This window comes from Rhinatrema bivittatum, chromosome 1, assembly GCF_901001135.1.
Source record: "Rhinatrema bivittatum chromosome 1, aRhiBiv1.1, whole genome shotgun sequence".
Classification (NCBI taxonomy): Eukaryota; Metazoa; Chordata; class Amphibia; order Gymnophiona; family Rhinatrematidae; genus Rhinatrema; species Rhinatrema bivittatum.
Genome location: NC_042615.1, coordinates 87,514,405 through 87,532,281, shown reverse-complemented (window position 1 = coordinate 87,532,281; position 17,877 = coordinate 87,514,405). Strand labels below are relative to the sequence as shown.

At 39.1% G+C, this 17,877-nt stretch overlaps 1 protein-coding gene across 1 annotated transcript in view; it reads left to right on the top strand.

Annotated features, from left to right (window-relative positions):
• Nucleotides 1-17,877, top strand: part of SH3RF1 (SH3 domain containing ring finger 1) — a 321,835-nt gene that overhangs the window by 270,315 nt on the left and 33,643 nt on the right. Inside the window, exon 10 of the mRNA XM_029573678.1 lies at nucleotides 6,977-7,320. Within this exon, the coding sequence (XP_029429538.1) occupies nucleotides 6,977-7,320 (344 nt within the window). The remainder of the gene's footprint in view (nucleotides 1-6,976; nucleotides 7,321-17,877) is intronic.

Here is a 17,877-nt window from a genome sequence, read left to right as displayed (position 1 = left end):
CGTGGGAGTCGTGTGTCATGGTATTCAGCTTTGCTCTCTTCACAGTTTTGCAGTTGATTTCTTTCCTATACATTGTGGTAGTTTTCTTTTTTTCCTCCTCTTTCCACTGTCTGCCAGCCACATGGCGGGCCTTAGTTGCTTGGCAGAGTCTAATACTATCCCTTATTAAATAAGTACTGCACCTGCAGTTTAGTATCTTTGTCCTCTCCTTGCTCTGTCTGTTTTTGTACCTTTGTCAGGTTCTGGCAGGACTGACAGATGCAGTCCGTGGGTGATCTGTGTAGGCCACTGAGCCTGGGGACTCGCCTGAGTTCTGCGCAGGCAGGACTTCATGTCATTTTACCAATTGATTGGCATTGATGAAGGTTCAGACAGAGAAGAGATCGAGGACTACATCGTTCCTTTCGGGGGGGTGGGCGGGGGAGGTCATCCTCCCCACATTCAAAGGAAATAGTTTCCATGGGCAGGAGCCCTAGAAGACATAGCCTCCCCTCCTGCTTTCATGTGATGGCAGTGCAATCTCCTTGTGAGAGACGGTGAGGAGGAGTCTGGGCAAACGGTATTGCTGCTGCTGCACTTTGGTGCCACACCCATGCCAGTGCAACGATGGTCTGACACATTGATGCCATGACCATGTCGGGGGCCATGGTCACCCTTGATGCTATCGAGGTACGTGACCGCAATAAAGGAAATAATAAAATTGTTATGTTCAAAAGTCCGCATGCTCTTGAATGGTGGCTGATAATTTACACTCAAATTGACACACAGAGATTGAGATGGCAAAGATGGGTAGGTATCCACACCTGTGCCTTTTTTGATTGTGTAGCAGAATTAGAAAAGATACAGACAAGGGCAACCAAAATGATAAAGGGGATGGAGCAATTCCTCTGTGAAGAAAGGCTAAAGAGGTTAGGACTCTGCAACATGGAAAAGATAACTGAGGGGAGATATGGTAGAGGTCTTTAAAATAATGAGTGGAATGGAACGAGTAAATGCTAAATCAGTTGTTTACTCTTTTGAAAAGTACAAAGACCAGGGGACACACAATGAAGTCACTAGGTAATACAATTAAAACTAATAAGAGAAAATATTTTTTACTCAATGCATAATTAAGCTCTAGAATTTGTTGCCAGAGTATGTGGTAAAAGCTATTAGTGTAGCTGCCTCTAAAAAAAGGTTTGGACCGGTTCCTGCAGGAAAAGTCCATCAACCATTATTAAGATAGTTGCAGAAATCCACTGCTTATTCTTGGGATAAGCAGCTTAGAATCAATCGACCTTGGGATACTGCCAGGTAATTGGACCTGGATTGGCCACTGTTGGAAACAGGAAACTGGGCTTGGTGGACCTTTGGTCTGACCCAGTATGGCAAGTCTTGTGTTCTTAGTGTTTGTGTATAAATAGTCAGTGTGTTTTTTTTAACTCTTGAGATAGCCCTTATGCATTTCATCTAGGGCTGCACTGACTTTGGTTACTGAAGGATGGGGAAGCAAAAGAACTGACAAAGAATCTGCAAGCAAAAGTAGTTTAACTTTATACATCAGGAAAATGATATAAAAAGATATCCAAAGATTTTAAAATGCCAATTAGTTCTGTTCAAACTCTGATCAAGAAGTGGAAAATTATGGGTTCTGTACAGAAATATTTGTTAAGGAATTCCATTTTCTCCTTGTCAGCATCTTACATATTCCTCCCCCTTCACCTCTGGTCCTACAATACCAAATTTGCACTTCCTCCTATCACTAACGTATCTAAAATAAAACTGTGCACTGTGAGATAGCAAAAGGTCAGGAAGCTATTCTGTCTAGCAGGATCCTAGCAGTGCTTGGCTCTATTTGAAAAGTTTCTGGTCTATATAGCTCTGAACCCTCTGTAGGGCCTTGGAAGCCTCACAAGTTAAGTTTACAGGATAAAGCTCCTCTGTGGTCATACAATTCGGAAAATCAAAATATATATAACATTGCAGCAAGACTAATGTGCTATTTATTTTAATGTGATCCTCCTGTGATAAGTGTTAGTACAGTTGAGACCTTTGTGATGGTTTACATGAGGCTGCTTTGACTAGCAGGTTGCATGTGATTACTTTACACTAAGCTTCATTTTCGCAGTTGGTTGTTGCATAGTAAAAAAATACATTCAAACTTGAGATTATTCTGACATTGCCCTTCTGTTGTCTGACAAAGTTGACTCCTGAAAGAATCTTCCTGTGTTCTGCTTTTTAGCATCACATTTGTAGCATTTAGTCAGTGAAAGACACTGTATTCTGATGTGAATTTTAAAGTCATTTTATTATGTGGTGGGTCCTGGGATTCTGTCAAGTTAAAAGTGAAATCCTGGCTGACCATCCAAAGAGATCTGGCTTCAATTTCCAGCTCAGGTCTTCTGCTCTCCAGGTTGGTCAAGAACGGGAATGCTGCAGAGGCAGCAGTCACAGCCACTGGAGGGAAGGGAATCATAGTGACACCTAGTGGCTGGATTTAGGGTCTTTGATTAGAGAATTCTCCCCATTCTTTCCTTTACATTTACCTGTATATTAAATATACAGTCATGCCTCGAACTTTTTAAAAATATCATTAGGAAGTTGGCTTCAGTACTACTTATGGTACAGCAGTGTTTGATTCCAGAGGTCATCTCATCAGGTTTAACTGCTGGATTTAAACAGTTATGTTGGAGTTAGCTGCTATTAAATGTTTAAAATTAATCAGATTGGTAATTGTCATATATTCCTTTGTGGCAAAATGAGCTTTGATTCTATTATGTTTCTAATTGCTCTAATGGGTGTAATGAGATGGATATTCCTTCATCATTAGGATATATTGTTTAAGTAGATTCATTTTAAGCCTTAAATTACATATTCTTATAAATGACATTTGAACATCCAATAGTAACAGCATAAAGAACCCTTGAGTATCAGAAAGCTGACTGCCTGTTTCTCATTTTCAGATGCTATATTATATAATGAAATTTCTGCAATTAAATGTCACTGAATGTAGTATGGGAGAAAAAATCAGTATAATTAGGAGAGATTTTTTCACATACTGCATCTAATATAATTTCTATTCACATAGAAATCGGTAGTAGCCATCAATCTATTTTTCAGGCTCCAAAGACATGAGGAAGGAATGACCACATTGTCAAAGACTGTCCCTGGCTGAAAGGGAACAATGGGAGAGCAAAAGCAAAGCTTCACTGCTGTAACTTTGTGGATATTTCCCAGTTGGAATTTAAGGATTTTATGATCCCAGTTGAACTGGATGAAATCTCTAACCAAACTCTGATAGATTCAGAATGTGGAAAGACTCTTTGAAGTAAGGAGCTATCCCAGAGAGGGTATATTTATTACAGTAAGAAGGTGACACTCGCCTACATACATGATGACCTGTAACCGTACTCAAACAGTCAGGTCTTATTGATGACTCCGGAGTTGCAAAGCAATATAGAAGTGGGAATACTTCCCAAGCTTCTGTACCCCTTGGTTCTGGGACACCATTATCCTCAATTTGAGACTCTGTGAGGCTAATTTATAGCCAGTCGAGTTAGCCCAGACTGCATTGATGCACCTCCGCTGGAAACCACTGAACGGGACATTATAAACATGTACCTCATGGAGGCAAAGATAGTCAGACTAAAGAGACAGTACCAAAGAAGGAAATCCAAGAGCTCCCAGTGTTTAAAAACTGACCAGGACTTTACTGTTTCAACTTTGCATGGTGACATGTATCAGAGGGAACTGTGGGTAGGCCAGGAACTTCTAACTGATTCCCCAAAAAGGGTGGGCGAGGGCAACCCTGGAGAAGTTAAACAAGCCCCATTCAAAATTAGTTCCCTTGAGTTGGGCTGGAGGCATGTACGGGTGTTGGAGGGGAGGGTACACTCAGATCTAAGGGACCCTACAATGATCTTACCTTCCGTGAGAAAAAAAATGGCCAGTCCCATTTCAGAGTGGGAATGGAAAATAAGAATGGTAAGTTACTTTCCTGGAAGTTAACCTGGATACAGGCAGCTGCTTGACCTGATAAGGCCAAGCTGAAGGGGGGGGGGAGGGTATGCAAAGAAGGATATTTTAGATGCTCCTTAAAAGTCCAGGACCTTAAGGCAGCTGCAAGGAAATTCTAGTGCAGGGCATTTCAAGGGGAGAGGGATAAGACACCAGGGCCCAGAGGGAAAGGGAGGTGCCCAGACATGAGGAGGAAGTAGGGGTTTTGCCAAAGCTACTTATATGAAGGCTACTGCATTTTTGTTTTCAGCACTGCTGAGGTAAGCAGGCTGCTGTTTGTTTGATTTTTGCCTGTAAATAATAAGTCTGTAGAAGAATAGCCAGAGTCCAATCTACTCTGTCCTCTGGCAGCCAAAGACCGCTCATGCTGTGTTACACATATGAAATGTGTTTTTGTGACTTTCTGATATAGCCATCAACTCATAAAACTGTGAGGGAGATTTTGGGTAGAAGACACCTCTTATAGTTTTATGCCTTAATCCCCTACTCAAGTGTGTTACTAAACAGATGGAATGGCAAAAGAAAATTAGAAGGCTGATGGCACTTTATATAGAGTAACTAATTTATTGAGGCATAAGCTTTCTAAGAGTCCACTTTGTTAAATGGTCATCTTTTATCCAAAATGAGGGAATGTGACTAAGGAGGAAAATTCAGCATATCTGTAGTATTCCAGTTATTTTCCCCATTTTTTTTTACATGCTATAAGCTTCAATTAAAGAGCACAATATATTTTCTATATGTATTTTTCAGTCTCCCTGAAATCTTAACATTTCTAGAAAATCTAGATATTTGAGAATCAATTTCAAGTAAGCAGTGCAATTGGCATTCTGAGAATATCTACAGGGGAAGAAGTCAAGATGGCTGCCAGGTAGACACTGCATTTGGGAGTGCTGTGTGAGATAAGTTTGGACTGAAGACTTAGTGCTATCATGGTCAAGAGGAAGGAGAAAGAAACAGCAGTCTCACCCAGTTGCCTCTTCCCTCACCCAGTTGCCTCTTCCTCTGTGGACAGTCCTATTGATTCTTTTGCCTTCCAGACAATGTTGGTTGGTAGTGAGCTTGACATGGAGAATTCAGAAATACCCAAGGTTTCCTTAAGCTTCAATGGTGATTTTCCCCTCTTCAATCCCATGGATGTTGTCACGCCCCAAGATAACTGGTGCAGGTTGATGACACAGGTCCAGGATCAGTGTTGCCAGGAAGTGTGAAGGGCAGCAAAAGTATGTATGTCTAAAGCTGCAGATGATCTTCAGCAATAGTCTGTCTGAGCTAGATGGAAGAGAAAATCTGAGACGAGTGGAAGATGAAGTTTTTGCTACCACACCAGAAGAAATTTCTTTCAATTGCAGGCTCATCCTGGTTCCTAGTAAGTTTGAACTTGCCTTTTTACCGAAGGCCCCTTGTGAGGTCTCACTGGGCAAGGTTTGAGCTCCTGCATGGAAGCTTCACTCATGGGCTGCATTTCTTAGTTGTGTGACTGTTCCAAGGCAGCCTCTACTAAATTAACTGAGCATGATAAGCTATTGCTTAAACACAATGAAGGACTGAAAAAATATGAGAAGAATATGTCTACTTTTTAGACAGTCAATACTACATTTATTCAAGATAATTGGGCACTACATAATAAAATCAAGGTTCAAGAGAATATCTCCAGGAGACAAAATTTGTGCTATATTAATTTACCTAAGTCTTCTATTGATATGTTGAAAAATGATTTAAGTTTTGAAATATCTAGCAGAGGTCTTCCCACTGTTATCCTAGGTTGTTTATTAGCCTATCGGTAAGAAGAAAACAGGTGAGGGTGGAGGAGGCCCAGATAAACAATAGCTTGGTCATGGACAAACTGAATGTATCTGGCATACTAGAATCCTCACAGGAATTACAAGTAGAAGTACTCTTCTTGTTACATTTGTCTTGCAGCCTGATAGAGAGTAGGCTCCTTACACTTTTTTTCAGAGTAAAAATGTATCTTTTTATGCAAAAGTGAGGATACATCTGGACCTGTGTATATGGACCCAAGAGGAAGCAATGTTTGAACAACATAGGTTCCAGTTTCTTTTAAAGAGTCCAGCTAAATAATTAATTATGAGGGGACTGCTTAGGACTCCAGAGATTTATTGAGAATACATATGATGGTGGATTTAGTGTATCTGACTCTAGGTGAGGGTTGAGTATTGATGATGTTTTCCTGTGCAGCTGTGATTGATTTATATTATTTTTATTACCTTTTTTTTTTTTTCCTTCCCCATATATAATTGTGGGCTTGATTTTCAAAATTGCTTCTGTAATCTTTTCTTGGGTTTTCTTTATTTCCTTTGATCATTACGTATACTCTTCAGGATTATTTTCTAGTCAGATTTTCCTCTTGAATGTTGAAAATCTTGTTATAAATAAAACATTAAAGAGAATATCTGAAAAAGGTAATAATATGAAAAGTAGAATCAAAGGACACTCTTAACAAACTTTCCACTTTTCAGGCTACTTATAAATAAATATTATACATGCATGCACTATAGTTGTTCAAACAGTTCTGTGAGACGGTGAGAACAAGGTGAATTTGTTGGTATTTTCATTGAAATTGCTATAGAACTATTAACCAAAGTGCTTCCAGTGCTAAAATAGGTAATACAAAATCTGATGAACTACAGAACCAAGATCAGAAAACATTTCCTGAGAGTATTTGAGCACCTGATAAATTCTAAGAGGGGGGAGCATCAGCTTACTTAACCAATTTTCATTCTCAGAACCCCCAGTCTACTCCTGAGCAGTCTGAGATAGAACGTGACAGCTGTGCACTTGGTAACTGTGACTGGCTCTCTAAAATTATATTTCAGTTTATTTTTTGGGATAAAATCATATTTCTGCAGCATCCCTAGAAGTGTTTAGTAAGATGGTTTTAATTTTCTTTTGAAAAATATATTGGCAGTAAAATTGTATTTTTATTCCAATTCTGTTTTGTTTTTTTTTGTGTGTGATCTAGCATCCGTACACAGCCAAGAGCGACCTACAGCAGCAGTGACTCCTATCCAGGCTCAGAATGCAGCATGTCTTATACCTTCCACAGCTGTTCTCCCCCACCATTCTGGCCCATCACAGCTCTCCACATCCACTGCTTATATGACAGCTTCTGTGAATATCAACCGATCCAATTTACCATCAGCTTGTGCAACAGCTCCTATAAATTGCTCCAGCCTTGCTGCAACGTCTTTAGATGGAGATGCAAGTTGGAGAACTATCTCTGGCCATTCTGGAGCCTCTTCTTCTCCTGAAACAGTTTTATCAATTGGGAATTCTACGGCTGGAAAATTGGACAAAGACAGCAAGGTAGACTGGAGCATTTCTTAATATTGTATTTTACAGTTTTACAGTTTCTGTGATAGTTACTTGCTTATGATATTTAATTATTAGCATGCCATGAATGTTTTTAACCAGTATTTTTCTTTTGCTCTGCATAATTGTGTTTCTTATGTACATGTAACATTTTAATCATAAATTAGTTATCTGTGAGTCAAAATGTGTAGTGCAGAGGCAGTAAATACCCAGAATTAAAAAGAGAGAAAAAGTGATGTTAGCAATTGCCTGAAACATTCTTCTACACATTCTTTCTGGCAGCAGCTTGCATGGAACCCCTCTACAGCATCATTTTGGAGAGGCAGACCATTTGATGAAGAGGTTCCGCAGGTGCCATTTTGGATTAACGGAGATGAAAGCTAGCAAATAAGAGTAAAAGAGCTAGGAGCCTTGAAAATAGATTTTCTGTTGATGGCTAATCCTCATGTGGATTACCAGTGCTTAGCTCCTAGTCCAACCAAGGAGTTGATGACAACACAGGTAACGTTATTACCAAGAAGTTAGACCATCTGCCTCCCCCTATCTATCCACCAGGGATCATTTAGGAATGTACCACTTTTTAAAGTGCATTGTTTCTGTTTATACCTGGCAACTTTTGAGTACTCTGGGATGTGAGACTGCCTGGATTGCATGCTTAGTAAAGGTTATGACCTGGAGTAGAACTAGTAGAAGCTTATGACTCAAGAGTTGGCTTATAGATGCCGCCTCAGAGACTCATTTGTAATAAATTATTCAGATATCGACTTAAAATAATTGTTGGAGGTAGTAGTCAGGAAGGAAGCCTTTGCCTCGAGGACCTAAGCGTTCATATTCACAGGCTTTGAAACTATTGTTTCTTCAGAGCAGTTTTCTTTTTGCCTATTAGGAGGAGAATTCACGAGGTGATAGAATTTTATTTTTCCACAGAGAAGTCGAATTTGATTTTTCTAGGCCATTCACCGGTAGCATTTCTAAGTGAAGAGAAGATTCTTAGTAGAGGGCTAGTCAGCAGGTCAAGTTCTGAGGTCTAGAAAACAGTTCCTCAGGAAATATATATAGTAGGGAGTCTTCAGAGATTCCATCTCAACTGATCACACACCCCATTTCAGATCTATGGTTTCTGTATATAATTTGAAATGATTATGTAATAGAAGTTCAAAGATTACCAAAAAGCTTTGTTATTAGGTTCTAGGCAAACATCATTTGCAACGGTTTTGACAGACAGTGTTTCAGCTTCTTAGTATACGAGGCATAGTTTTTCTGCCTTCGACAGAATGGTTTGCCAATATTTATTCCAGTCATTTTGTGGATACAAATAATTTAAGTAGTGTTCATCCCACTATTAGACTTGAAGGGACTGTTCAGGCAATTGGACCAGAAAACTACTAGTGCATGTGGACTTACATGTTAACCGAATTACATAATCTCATAGCAAGTGTCATCAGCGTATCTTTATTTTTTTTCCTGTGGGCAGGCAGCCCTTCTAAAACAGTGGTCATGCCTCACCCCATAGGCTTGCTTTGCAAACCTCAGATTGTAGGATGTGATTTTATTTTGGGCCAAGTGATATCCAGAATGAGAGAGTGCTTATTTCCTTGTTCCAGTTGATAATCCAACCATATTATTGGAAGAGTTGCTCTTTAGATCTCTTATTTAGGAGTAAATTCTTTGTAAGTTTGGGCCTGGTCAGGCTTCTGGAGAAAATTGATTATTTTATTTCTATTGTAGAGACAGCAAGTCAACAGACTGGTGTCAGCAGGAACCTGTCTTTATAACCTGAATTCATGATCTGAACCCATGATATCATGGGCTGGTTTTCACTTGAGAATGCCACAGTATTGACTGATTATGCAAACAGCTTGCACCATTGCTCTGTTAAATTTTTAGTTAACGTTGCCCTCTGATGTAAGTGTGTTCTTACATTAGTGGATGTGTAAAATGAATCTGGACAAAGGCAGGAGACTTGAATATCCCATACTTCAAGATCACTATAGATGTATGTCTTCAGAAATGGGAAGTTATCTTCTTGCACTACTGTATACACGTAGTCTGGTCTTCCTACACATTAATGTCTTGGAAATCGGAGCTGTTTTTTCTCGTTTTGACAGTTTTTGAAGGCCTGATTCAGGGTAAATGTGAGAATAAGATTAGACAGTTTGACAACAAGTTTCCTAAACAAGATAGGAGACATAAAGGATTTAAGAGACATTTCGAGTATTGAAATTGGTCAAGAATTAGTTGTCCAACTTGTCCGTTATTCATAGCGTGGAATGACTGAATGCAAGAGCAGACTAATTAAGATGTTGAGACCAGGGAAATGAAAACTTAAGTGTGAAGTATTTGAGATGATGTGCTCTCACTGGGTTAAGCTCGTCATTGAATCTGCATGCTACATCCCATAACATGAAGCTCCTAAGAATTTTCAGTCATTACTTCAGAGCAGGGCTGGTGCAAGGGTATTAGGCATCCTAGATGAACCATCAATCTTACGTTCCCCTACCCTCCTCTCCCAATTAACTTTCAGGCTCATAGATCACCTCCTTCCCCTCCACTGCCCTGGTCGAGATTTTTTTTTAATTATATTTTTATTGACTTTTCTCAATACTTACAAAGCCAAAAACTTTGTACAGAAACAAAGAAACTATTTTAACATTTAGTATAATAAATTCCATCCTGGAAACCATTATATCATAGACCACAAGTACTGTGAGACAGGGGAAGGAGATAAAACAAATGAAGAGCAATACATTAAGCTACCATTTAAGGAAAATGCATAACATGCTATCCACCCTTTTACCTTATTCCTGGGTTATAGGGCTTACTAGTGGAGAAGAGGCTAGGAGCATCCTTTTGTGGGAATCTATGAACACTTTAAGTTGTTCAGGGAAAAAATTCACACAAACACCCCTTCCCAGAACAATTCTTTAAAAATACATAGACATTGTACATTAAAATATTAAACTTTGTTTCCTACATTTTTTTAGATATCCATGTCAATGTCTTCTTTTCAGAGCCTGTTCTTTGGACCATATGCCTGCACCACTTTTCTCATCACTCTCTTCCTTTCTTAACCCCTGTCATTATTTCTTCATTCTCTAGTAGCACCTACCAGCTCTTTATTTAAAAATCTTGTATACCACCACTTCCATGAAAGCTCCATCCAGGACAGTATATACAAACATTCACAACTACACATATAAACATTAACATCTTACATGATAGTATAGACAAATAATCAATAAAATATCAACTTAAATATCAAGCATTAGTAAAGGCTTCCTTATAAAACAATACTTTACATTGTCATTTAAAATGTTTTAAGTCTAATTATTCTCTTAAATATATTGGTAGTTGATTCCACATGGTGTGAATTACAACTGGCATTGCCCTTGCTTGCACCTGAGTAGATCTGTATTGTTTTATTTTGGGAACCCTTAATAGCCTAGTTCCTGAAGAGCACAGTGACCTGACAGGGAAGCACCAAATAAGCTTAGGCCGAAGAACACAATAGTAATCTGATTTTCGTTCTCCATTACAGTGGATGCCAGTGTAACTGTTGCAAGAGATGTCACATGATCGTATTTAGATAGGTCGAACAATAGTCATGCTGCAGTTGGCTGAATCAGCTGTAAAACCTTGTGGTCAGCTTAATATGTATTTTCACTAATAAAGCTCCGCAATAGTCTATATGGTTGAGAGCTAAGACCTGTCTCCTATACTTGCCCCCTATTCTTAAAAAGTCTATTTTAGTTGACCACTTGCTTTCTAACAGTTATCCCATCTCATCTTTCCTCTTAACTTTCTACATTCTAAATGAGGGAATTGCTCTCAAAATCTGAATTAGCAAAAATTTGAGAAAGCTGAGATTGCTCTCTAACCCTGCATCCAACGTAGTTCCTTCGCTTATTACCAGATATATCATCTTTCAAAAAAGCATTAAAGACCTACTTTTATCAGGAGTCTTTTGGTATTGGTAGTTAATTTCCCCTCAGTTCTAAGCTTTTCCAATATGTAGTGCGTTTATTTTGATGCCTCTAGAAAAGCAATGTATAGATCTATGTCCCAGTAATGTATTTCTCAATCCATAAGTACGTTGTGTACTATTACTGTCTTTAGTTTTATCTTTTCTGTTTATCTTTGTCATGTTTTATTGATTGCTTAAATATGTCGCTTTTATGAATGTTCTGTTGTATCTCACTTTGATCTTTTTGTAGAGGCAAATAACAAATCAATAAACAAAACTAAAATTAAACTAAGTACATCCTGTTACAGGCATCCCTTTTGTCATGCAGCTTAGAGGCAACAAACTCCGAGGCCATTCTCCTGCAGCAGCTAAATGACTAAGACACACATCCCATTGTCTTCTCCTTTCTACATACTGATCACTTATCTGCGGCGACAGCACATCCAGCCTTCATTGGCATTATATGTTCAAGCTTCCTGATTTTAGTGTTCAGAAATCTCAGAAGGTGCAAGAGATGAGCTGAACCCTTACAATGCCAACTGGTGTAGTAAGGCATGCTGACTAGCAGCTGGCAGTACAGTCATGAATCCATTTGAAAAGTATACATAATTGCTGTTTGTTAGAAGGAGCACCGCGTCTCGAATGACCAATTGTGGACGAACTGTAGTAGAAAGTTAGGGCTATCAGAACTATAGATAGGCCAAGAGCAGGGATTCTGTTTGATAAACCGGTGCGATATGTATTCTTTACAGGAACATCGGTATTTAAAAATAATAAATAAATAAATAAATAATTTAGTTTGTTGGGACAGTAGAACATCGCTCTGGAAATCATGAAAACCCCAAGACAGTTTAAAGGTATGCAGCACTTTCCAGTACTATGAAATTCTCAAATGTATTGCTTATTAACAGCTGTCCTCCCACCTATCTTTCATTCACTCACAGTATCTATTTCAGTTTTGGGATAAGTGCAAGGTGATGCATATAGGGAAAAATAACCTATGCTATAATTACACACCGTTGGGTTCCATATTAGGTGCTACAACCCAAGAAAGAGATCTAGGCGTCATAGCGGATAACACATTGAAATCATCAGTTCATTGTGCTGTGGCAGCCAAAAAAGCAAACAATGTTGGGAATTATTAGAAAGGGAATGGTGAATAAAACGGAAAATATCATAATACCTCTGTATCACTCCATGGTGAGACCGTACCTTGAATACTGTGTACAATTCTGGTCGCCGCATCTCAAAAAAAGATATAATTGCGATGGAGAAGGTACAGAGAAGGGCTACCAAAATGATAAGGGGAATGGAACAGCTCACCTATGAGGAAAGACTAAAGAGGTTAGGACTTTTCAGCTTGGAGAAGAGACGGCTAAGGGGGGATATGATAGAGATGTTTAAAATCATGAGAGGTCTAGAACGGGTAGATGTGATTCAGTTATTTACTCTTTTGGATAATAGACCAGGGGGCACTCCATGAAGTTAGCATGTGGCACATTTAAAAATAATCGGAGAAAGTTCTTTTTTACTCAACGCACAATTAAATTCTGGAATTTGTTGGCAGAGGATGTGGTTAGTGCAGTTAGTATAGCTGTGTTTTAAAAAAGGATTGGAGAAGTCCATTACCTGCTATCAAGTTCACTTAGAGAATAGCCACTGCCATTAGCAATGGTAACATGGAATAGACTTAGTTTTTGGGTACTTGCCAGGTTCTTATGGCCTGGATTGGCCACTGTTGGAAACAGGATGCTGGGCTTGATGGACCCTTGGTCTGACCCAGTATGGCATTTTCTTATGTTATGTTCTTATGTAGGCACCATTTCATTGCTACACTCTAATTTCTGCCATTCAGCCTTCTGTTTATAAATACCTTTTATTATTAGACTTATCTGCTGTGTTTGATACCATTGATTACTGAAATTTGCTTTATATATGTCTGTTGCTTTTTTTTTTCCTGGCATTCTTCCTGTCTTCATTATAGTTCCTTTCAAGTGTGAGGCAACAAATGTTCAAGTGGCAATGGCAATTTTATTTAAAAAAAAAAAGACTTTCATAAATATCAAATCAGTGTACATAAAAGAAAAAAAATCTTCAGTGAAGCAGGCCATATTCTTGACTGCTGTTTTGCCAGCTCATATTTTCTTGGGGCATGGGCACTGGGATCATGGCCCGCACGAGACAAAATGCAAAATTGAATCTTTATGGGTAGAAATCCCTTGTGTGTCAGGGAAGACTATAGTGATAGGAGTATACTACTGTCCACCTGGTCAAGATGGTGAGACGGACAGTGAAATGCTAAGAGAAATTAGGGAAGCCAACCAAATTGGTAGTGCGGTAATAATGGGAGACTTCAGTTACCCCAATATTGACTGGGTAAATGTATCATTGGGACATGCTAGAGAGATAACATTCCTGGATGGAATAAATGATAGCTTTATGGTGCAATTGGTTCAGGAACCGACGAGAGAGGGAGCAATTTTAGATCTAATTCTCAGTGGAGCACAGGACTTGGTGAGAGAGGTAACTGTGGTGGGGCCGCTTGGCAATAGTGATCATAATATGGTCAAATTTGAATTAATGACTGGAAGAGGAACAGTATGCAAATCCACGGCTCTCATGCTAAACTTTCAAAAGGGAAACTTTGATAAAATGAGAAAAATTGTTAGAAAAAAACAGGAGCAGCTACAAAAGTAAAAAATGTCCAAGAGGCGTGGTCATTGTTAAAAAATACCATTCTAGAAGCACAGTCCAGATGTATTCCACACATTAAAAAAGGTGGAAAGAAGGCAAAACGATTACCGGCATGGTTAAAAAGGGAGGTGAAAGAAGCTATTTTAGCCAAAAGATCTTCATTCAAAAATTGGAAGAAGGATCCAACAGAAGAAAATAGGATAAATCATAAACATTGGCAAGTTAAATGTAAGTCATTGATAAGACAGGCTAAGAGAGAATTTGAAAAGAAGTTGGCCGTAGAGGCAAAAACTCACAGTAAAATCTTTTTAAAATATATCCGAAGCAGAAAGCCTGTGAGGGAGTCTCTTGGACCGTTAGATGATCAAGGGGTTAAAGGGGCATTTAGAGAAGATAAGGCCATTGCGGAAAGATTAAATGATTTCTTTGCTTCGTTGTTTACTGAAGAGGATGTTGGGGAGATACCCGTATCAGAGGTTTTCATTGATTCAGATGGACTGAATCAAATCATGGTGATCCTAGAAGATGTGTAGACCTGATTGAGAAACTGAAGAGTAGTAAATCACCTGGACCGGATGGTATACACCCCAGAGTTCTGAAAGAACTAAAAAATGAAATTTCAGACCTATTAGTAAAATTTGTAACCTATCATTAAAATCATCCATTGTACCTGAAGACTGGAGGATAGCTAATGTAACCCCAATATTTAAAAAGGGCTCCAGGGGCGATCCGGGAAACTACAGACCGGTTAGCCTGACTTCAGTGCCAGGAAAAATAGTGGAAAGTGTTCTAACATCAAAATAACAGAACATATAGAAAGACATTGTTTAATGGAACAAAGTCAGCATGGCGTTACCCAAGGCAAGTCTTGCCTCACAAATCTGTTTCACTTTTTTGAAGGAGTTAATAAACATGTGGATAAAGATGAACCGGTAGATATAGTATACTTGCATTTTCAGAAGGCGTTTGACAAAGTTCCTCATGAGAGGCTTCTAGGAAAAGTAAAATTCATGGGATAGGTGGTGATGTCCTTTCGTGGATTGCAAACTGGCTAAAAGACAGTAAACAGAGAGTAGGATTAAATGGACAATTTTCTCAGTGGAAGGGAGTGGGCAGTGGAGTGCCTCAAGGATCTGTATTTGGGACCCTTACTTTTCAATATATTTATAAATGATCTGGAAAGAAATACGACGAGTGAGATAATCAAATTTGCAGATGATACAAAATTGTTCAGAGTAGTTAAATCGCAAGCATATTGTGATAAATTGCAGGAAGACCTTGCAAGACTGGAAAATTGGGCATCAAAATGGCAGATGAAATTTAATGTGGATAAATGCAAGGTGATGCATATAGGGAAAAATAACCCATGCTATAGTTACACAATGTTAGGTTCCATATTAGGTGCTACAACCCAAGAAAGAGATCTAGGGTTCATAGTGGATAACACATTGAAATCATTGGTTCAGTGTGCTGCGGCAGTCAAAAAAGCAAACAGAATGTTGGGAATTATTAGAAAGGGAATGGTGAATAAAACGGAAAATGTCATAATGCCTCTGTATCGCTCCATGGTGTGACTGCACCTTGAATACTGTGTACAATTCTGGTCGCCGCATCTCAAAAAAGATATAATCGCGATGGAGAAGGTACAGAGAGGCTACCAAAATAAGGGGAATGGAACAGCTCCCCTATGAGGAAAGCCTAGAGAGGTTAGAACTTTTCAGCTTGGAGAAGAGACGGCTGAGGGGGGGGGGGATATGATAGAGGTGTTTAAAATCATGAGAGGTCTAGAATGGGTAGATGTGAATCGGTTATTTGCTCTTTCAGATAATAGAAAGACTAGGGGGCACGCCATGAAGTTAGCATGGGGCACATTTAAAACTAATCGGAGAAAGTTCTTTTTTACTCAACGCACAATTAAACTCTGGAATTTGTTGCCAGAGGATGTGGTTAGTGCAGTTAGTATAGCTGTGTTTAAAAAAGGATTGGATAATTTCTTGGAAGAGAAGTCCATTACCTGCTATTAATTAAGTTGACTTAGAAAATAGCCACTGCTATTACTAGCAACAGTAACATGGAATATAGAAACATAGAAACATAGAAATGACGGCAGAAGAAGACCAAACGGCCCATCCAGTCTGCCCAGCAAGCCACGCAGTTCATCCATTTATTTCTTTATTTATTTTTTTCCCCACCCTTTTTCTCCCTCCCACCCCTCCCTATTGGCTTCCAGCACCCTCCGGCCCCAACTCCCTTCCACCCCTCCTCCATGCAGAGAGCAGCGCTGTATCCGCATCCCAGTGAACATCCAGCTCAAACAGGGGTAGCAACCGCCGCAACAAGCAGGCCGCACCCCTGCCCCATACTCCTACCCATCCCTGCTTTGTTTGTTTGTTTCTTGTTTTAGTTTTTTTTGGAGATGGCAGCCCTCCGTGAAGGCGGAACACCAACCACTGGCCACTGGCATCCCGCTCCGTGAATGCCTCTGTGGCCCTCTTACAATCCAGTGTGTGCAGTGCCCTCTCTCCTGGGCTGGGGAAAGAAGGTAGATAGGAAAACAGACTGGTTAAGATGGAAGACTGTAACCACCTTTGGCAGGAACGTAGGGTGTGTGAGCAGAACCACCCTGTCATAAGAACATGCCATACTGGGTCAGACCAAGGGTCCATGAAGCCCAGCATCCTGTTTCCAACAGTGGCCAATCCAGGCCATAAGAACATGGCAAGTACCCAAAAACTAAGTCTATGTTCTTATGACAGGGTGGTTCTGCTCACACACCCTACGTTCCTGCCAAAGGTGGTTACAGTCTTCCATCTTAACCAGTCTGTTTTCCTATCTACCTTCTTTCCCCAGCCCAGGAGAGAGGGCATTGCACACACTGGATTGTAAGAGGGCCCTGGCCTTCTACCTGGACCATTCTTCCCACTGACACCCGTGACCCTCTGTTGTGTGAAAGACCTGCTCTCTTTCTCTTAGCAGAACCTACTGTAAGGGAGGACATTTGCATTGTTAGTAATGTGATGCAAATCTGATACTGCATCACAAAGAGAGCTTTTAATACAAGGTGATACTGTGAAAAATTCTTCTCTGTTTAAACAGAAAATATCTCAAGACCAATGTAAAAGAATAATTAGACATGATTAGAGATGTGAAATGGAAAATTTCAGAAAACCAGTTTTTTTCTAGAGACTCTAAGTAGAAAAATTGGAAATGTTTGAAAAATTGAAAAAACTTTTTTTTTAAAGATATTTTCCATTAGAATGATATGTGAAATGCTTTTCAAGACATGGTTTTAAATATCAGTAGCTGCCCATTACTCTCTCAAAATGCTTGTTAATAACTATGTTGTACGAAAATGTAAGGAAATAAAAAAATATATATATATTAGATAATTACAGTCCTAATTCTGAGCACTTCTGGTGTTAATATAAGTTGTAGGTAACACTTTTTTTTAATTGTACTTAATACATAAGCTCTTGAGAGTTAAGCTTCCTCTTCCATCAAGTCAGTGAAAAAACAGTATCATTACACTGGGTTTAAATAGCACAGCTGGACTATAGGTGGTCTGAAAATGATATTATAGGTCAGTAAAGAGAAATGGGAGAGGGGAAAAGGGGTTTGACAAAAGTGTTTTTAACTGCAGTGGGTGACTGTAAAACTTTAAGTTTAAAGGGCATGTATCTGATAGTGAATAAGAAAGTCAGTGTACCTGTTAAATCCTGTAGTGTTTGTTTAACAAAATGTTTGACCATCTTAATTTCAAATATTTTGTGTTCTTGTGTAGTTATGAAATTCCTTTTAAGTACTCTGATTGTGAGATAGTAAAAGGGGGTTATCTTACTTTCAGAAATGTTCACCTTTCAATGTGTCATACTTTTTTTCTATTTAATGTGATG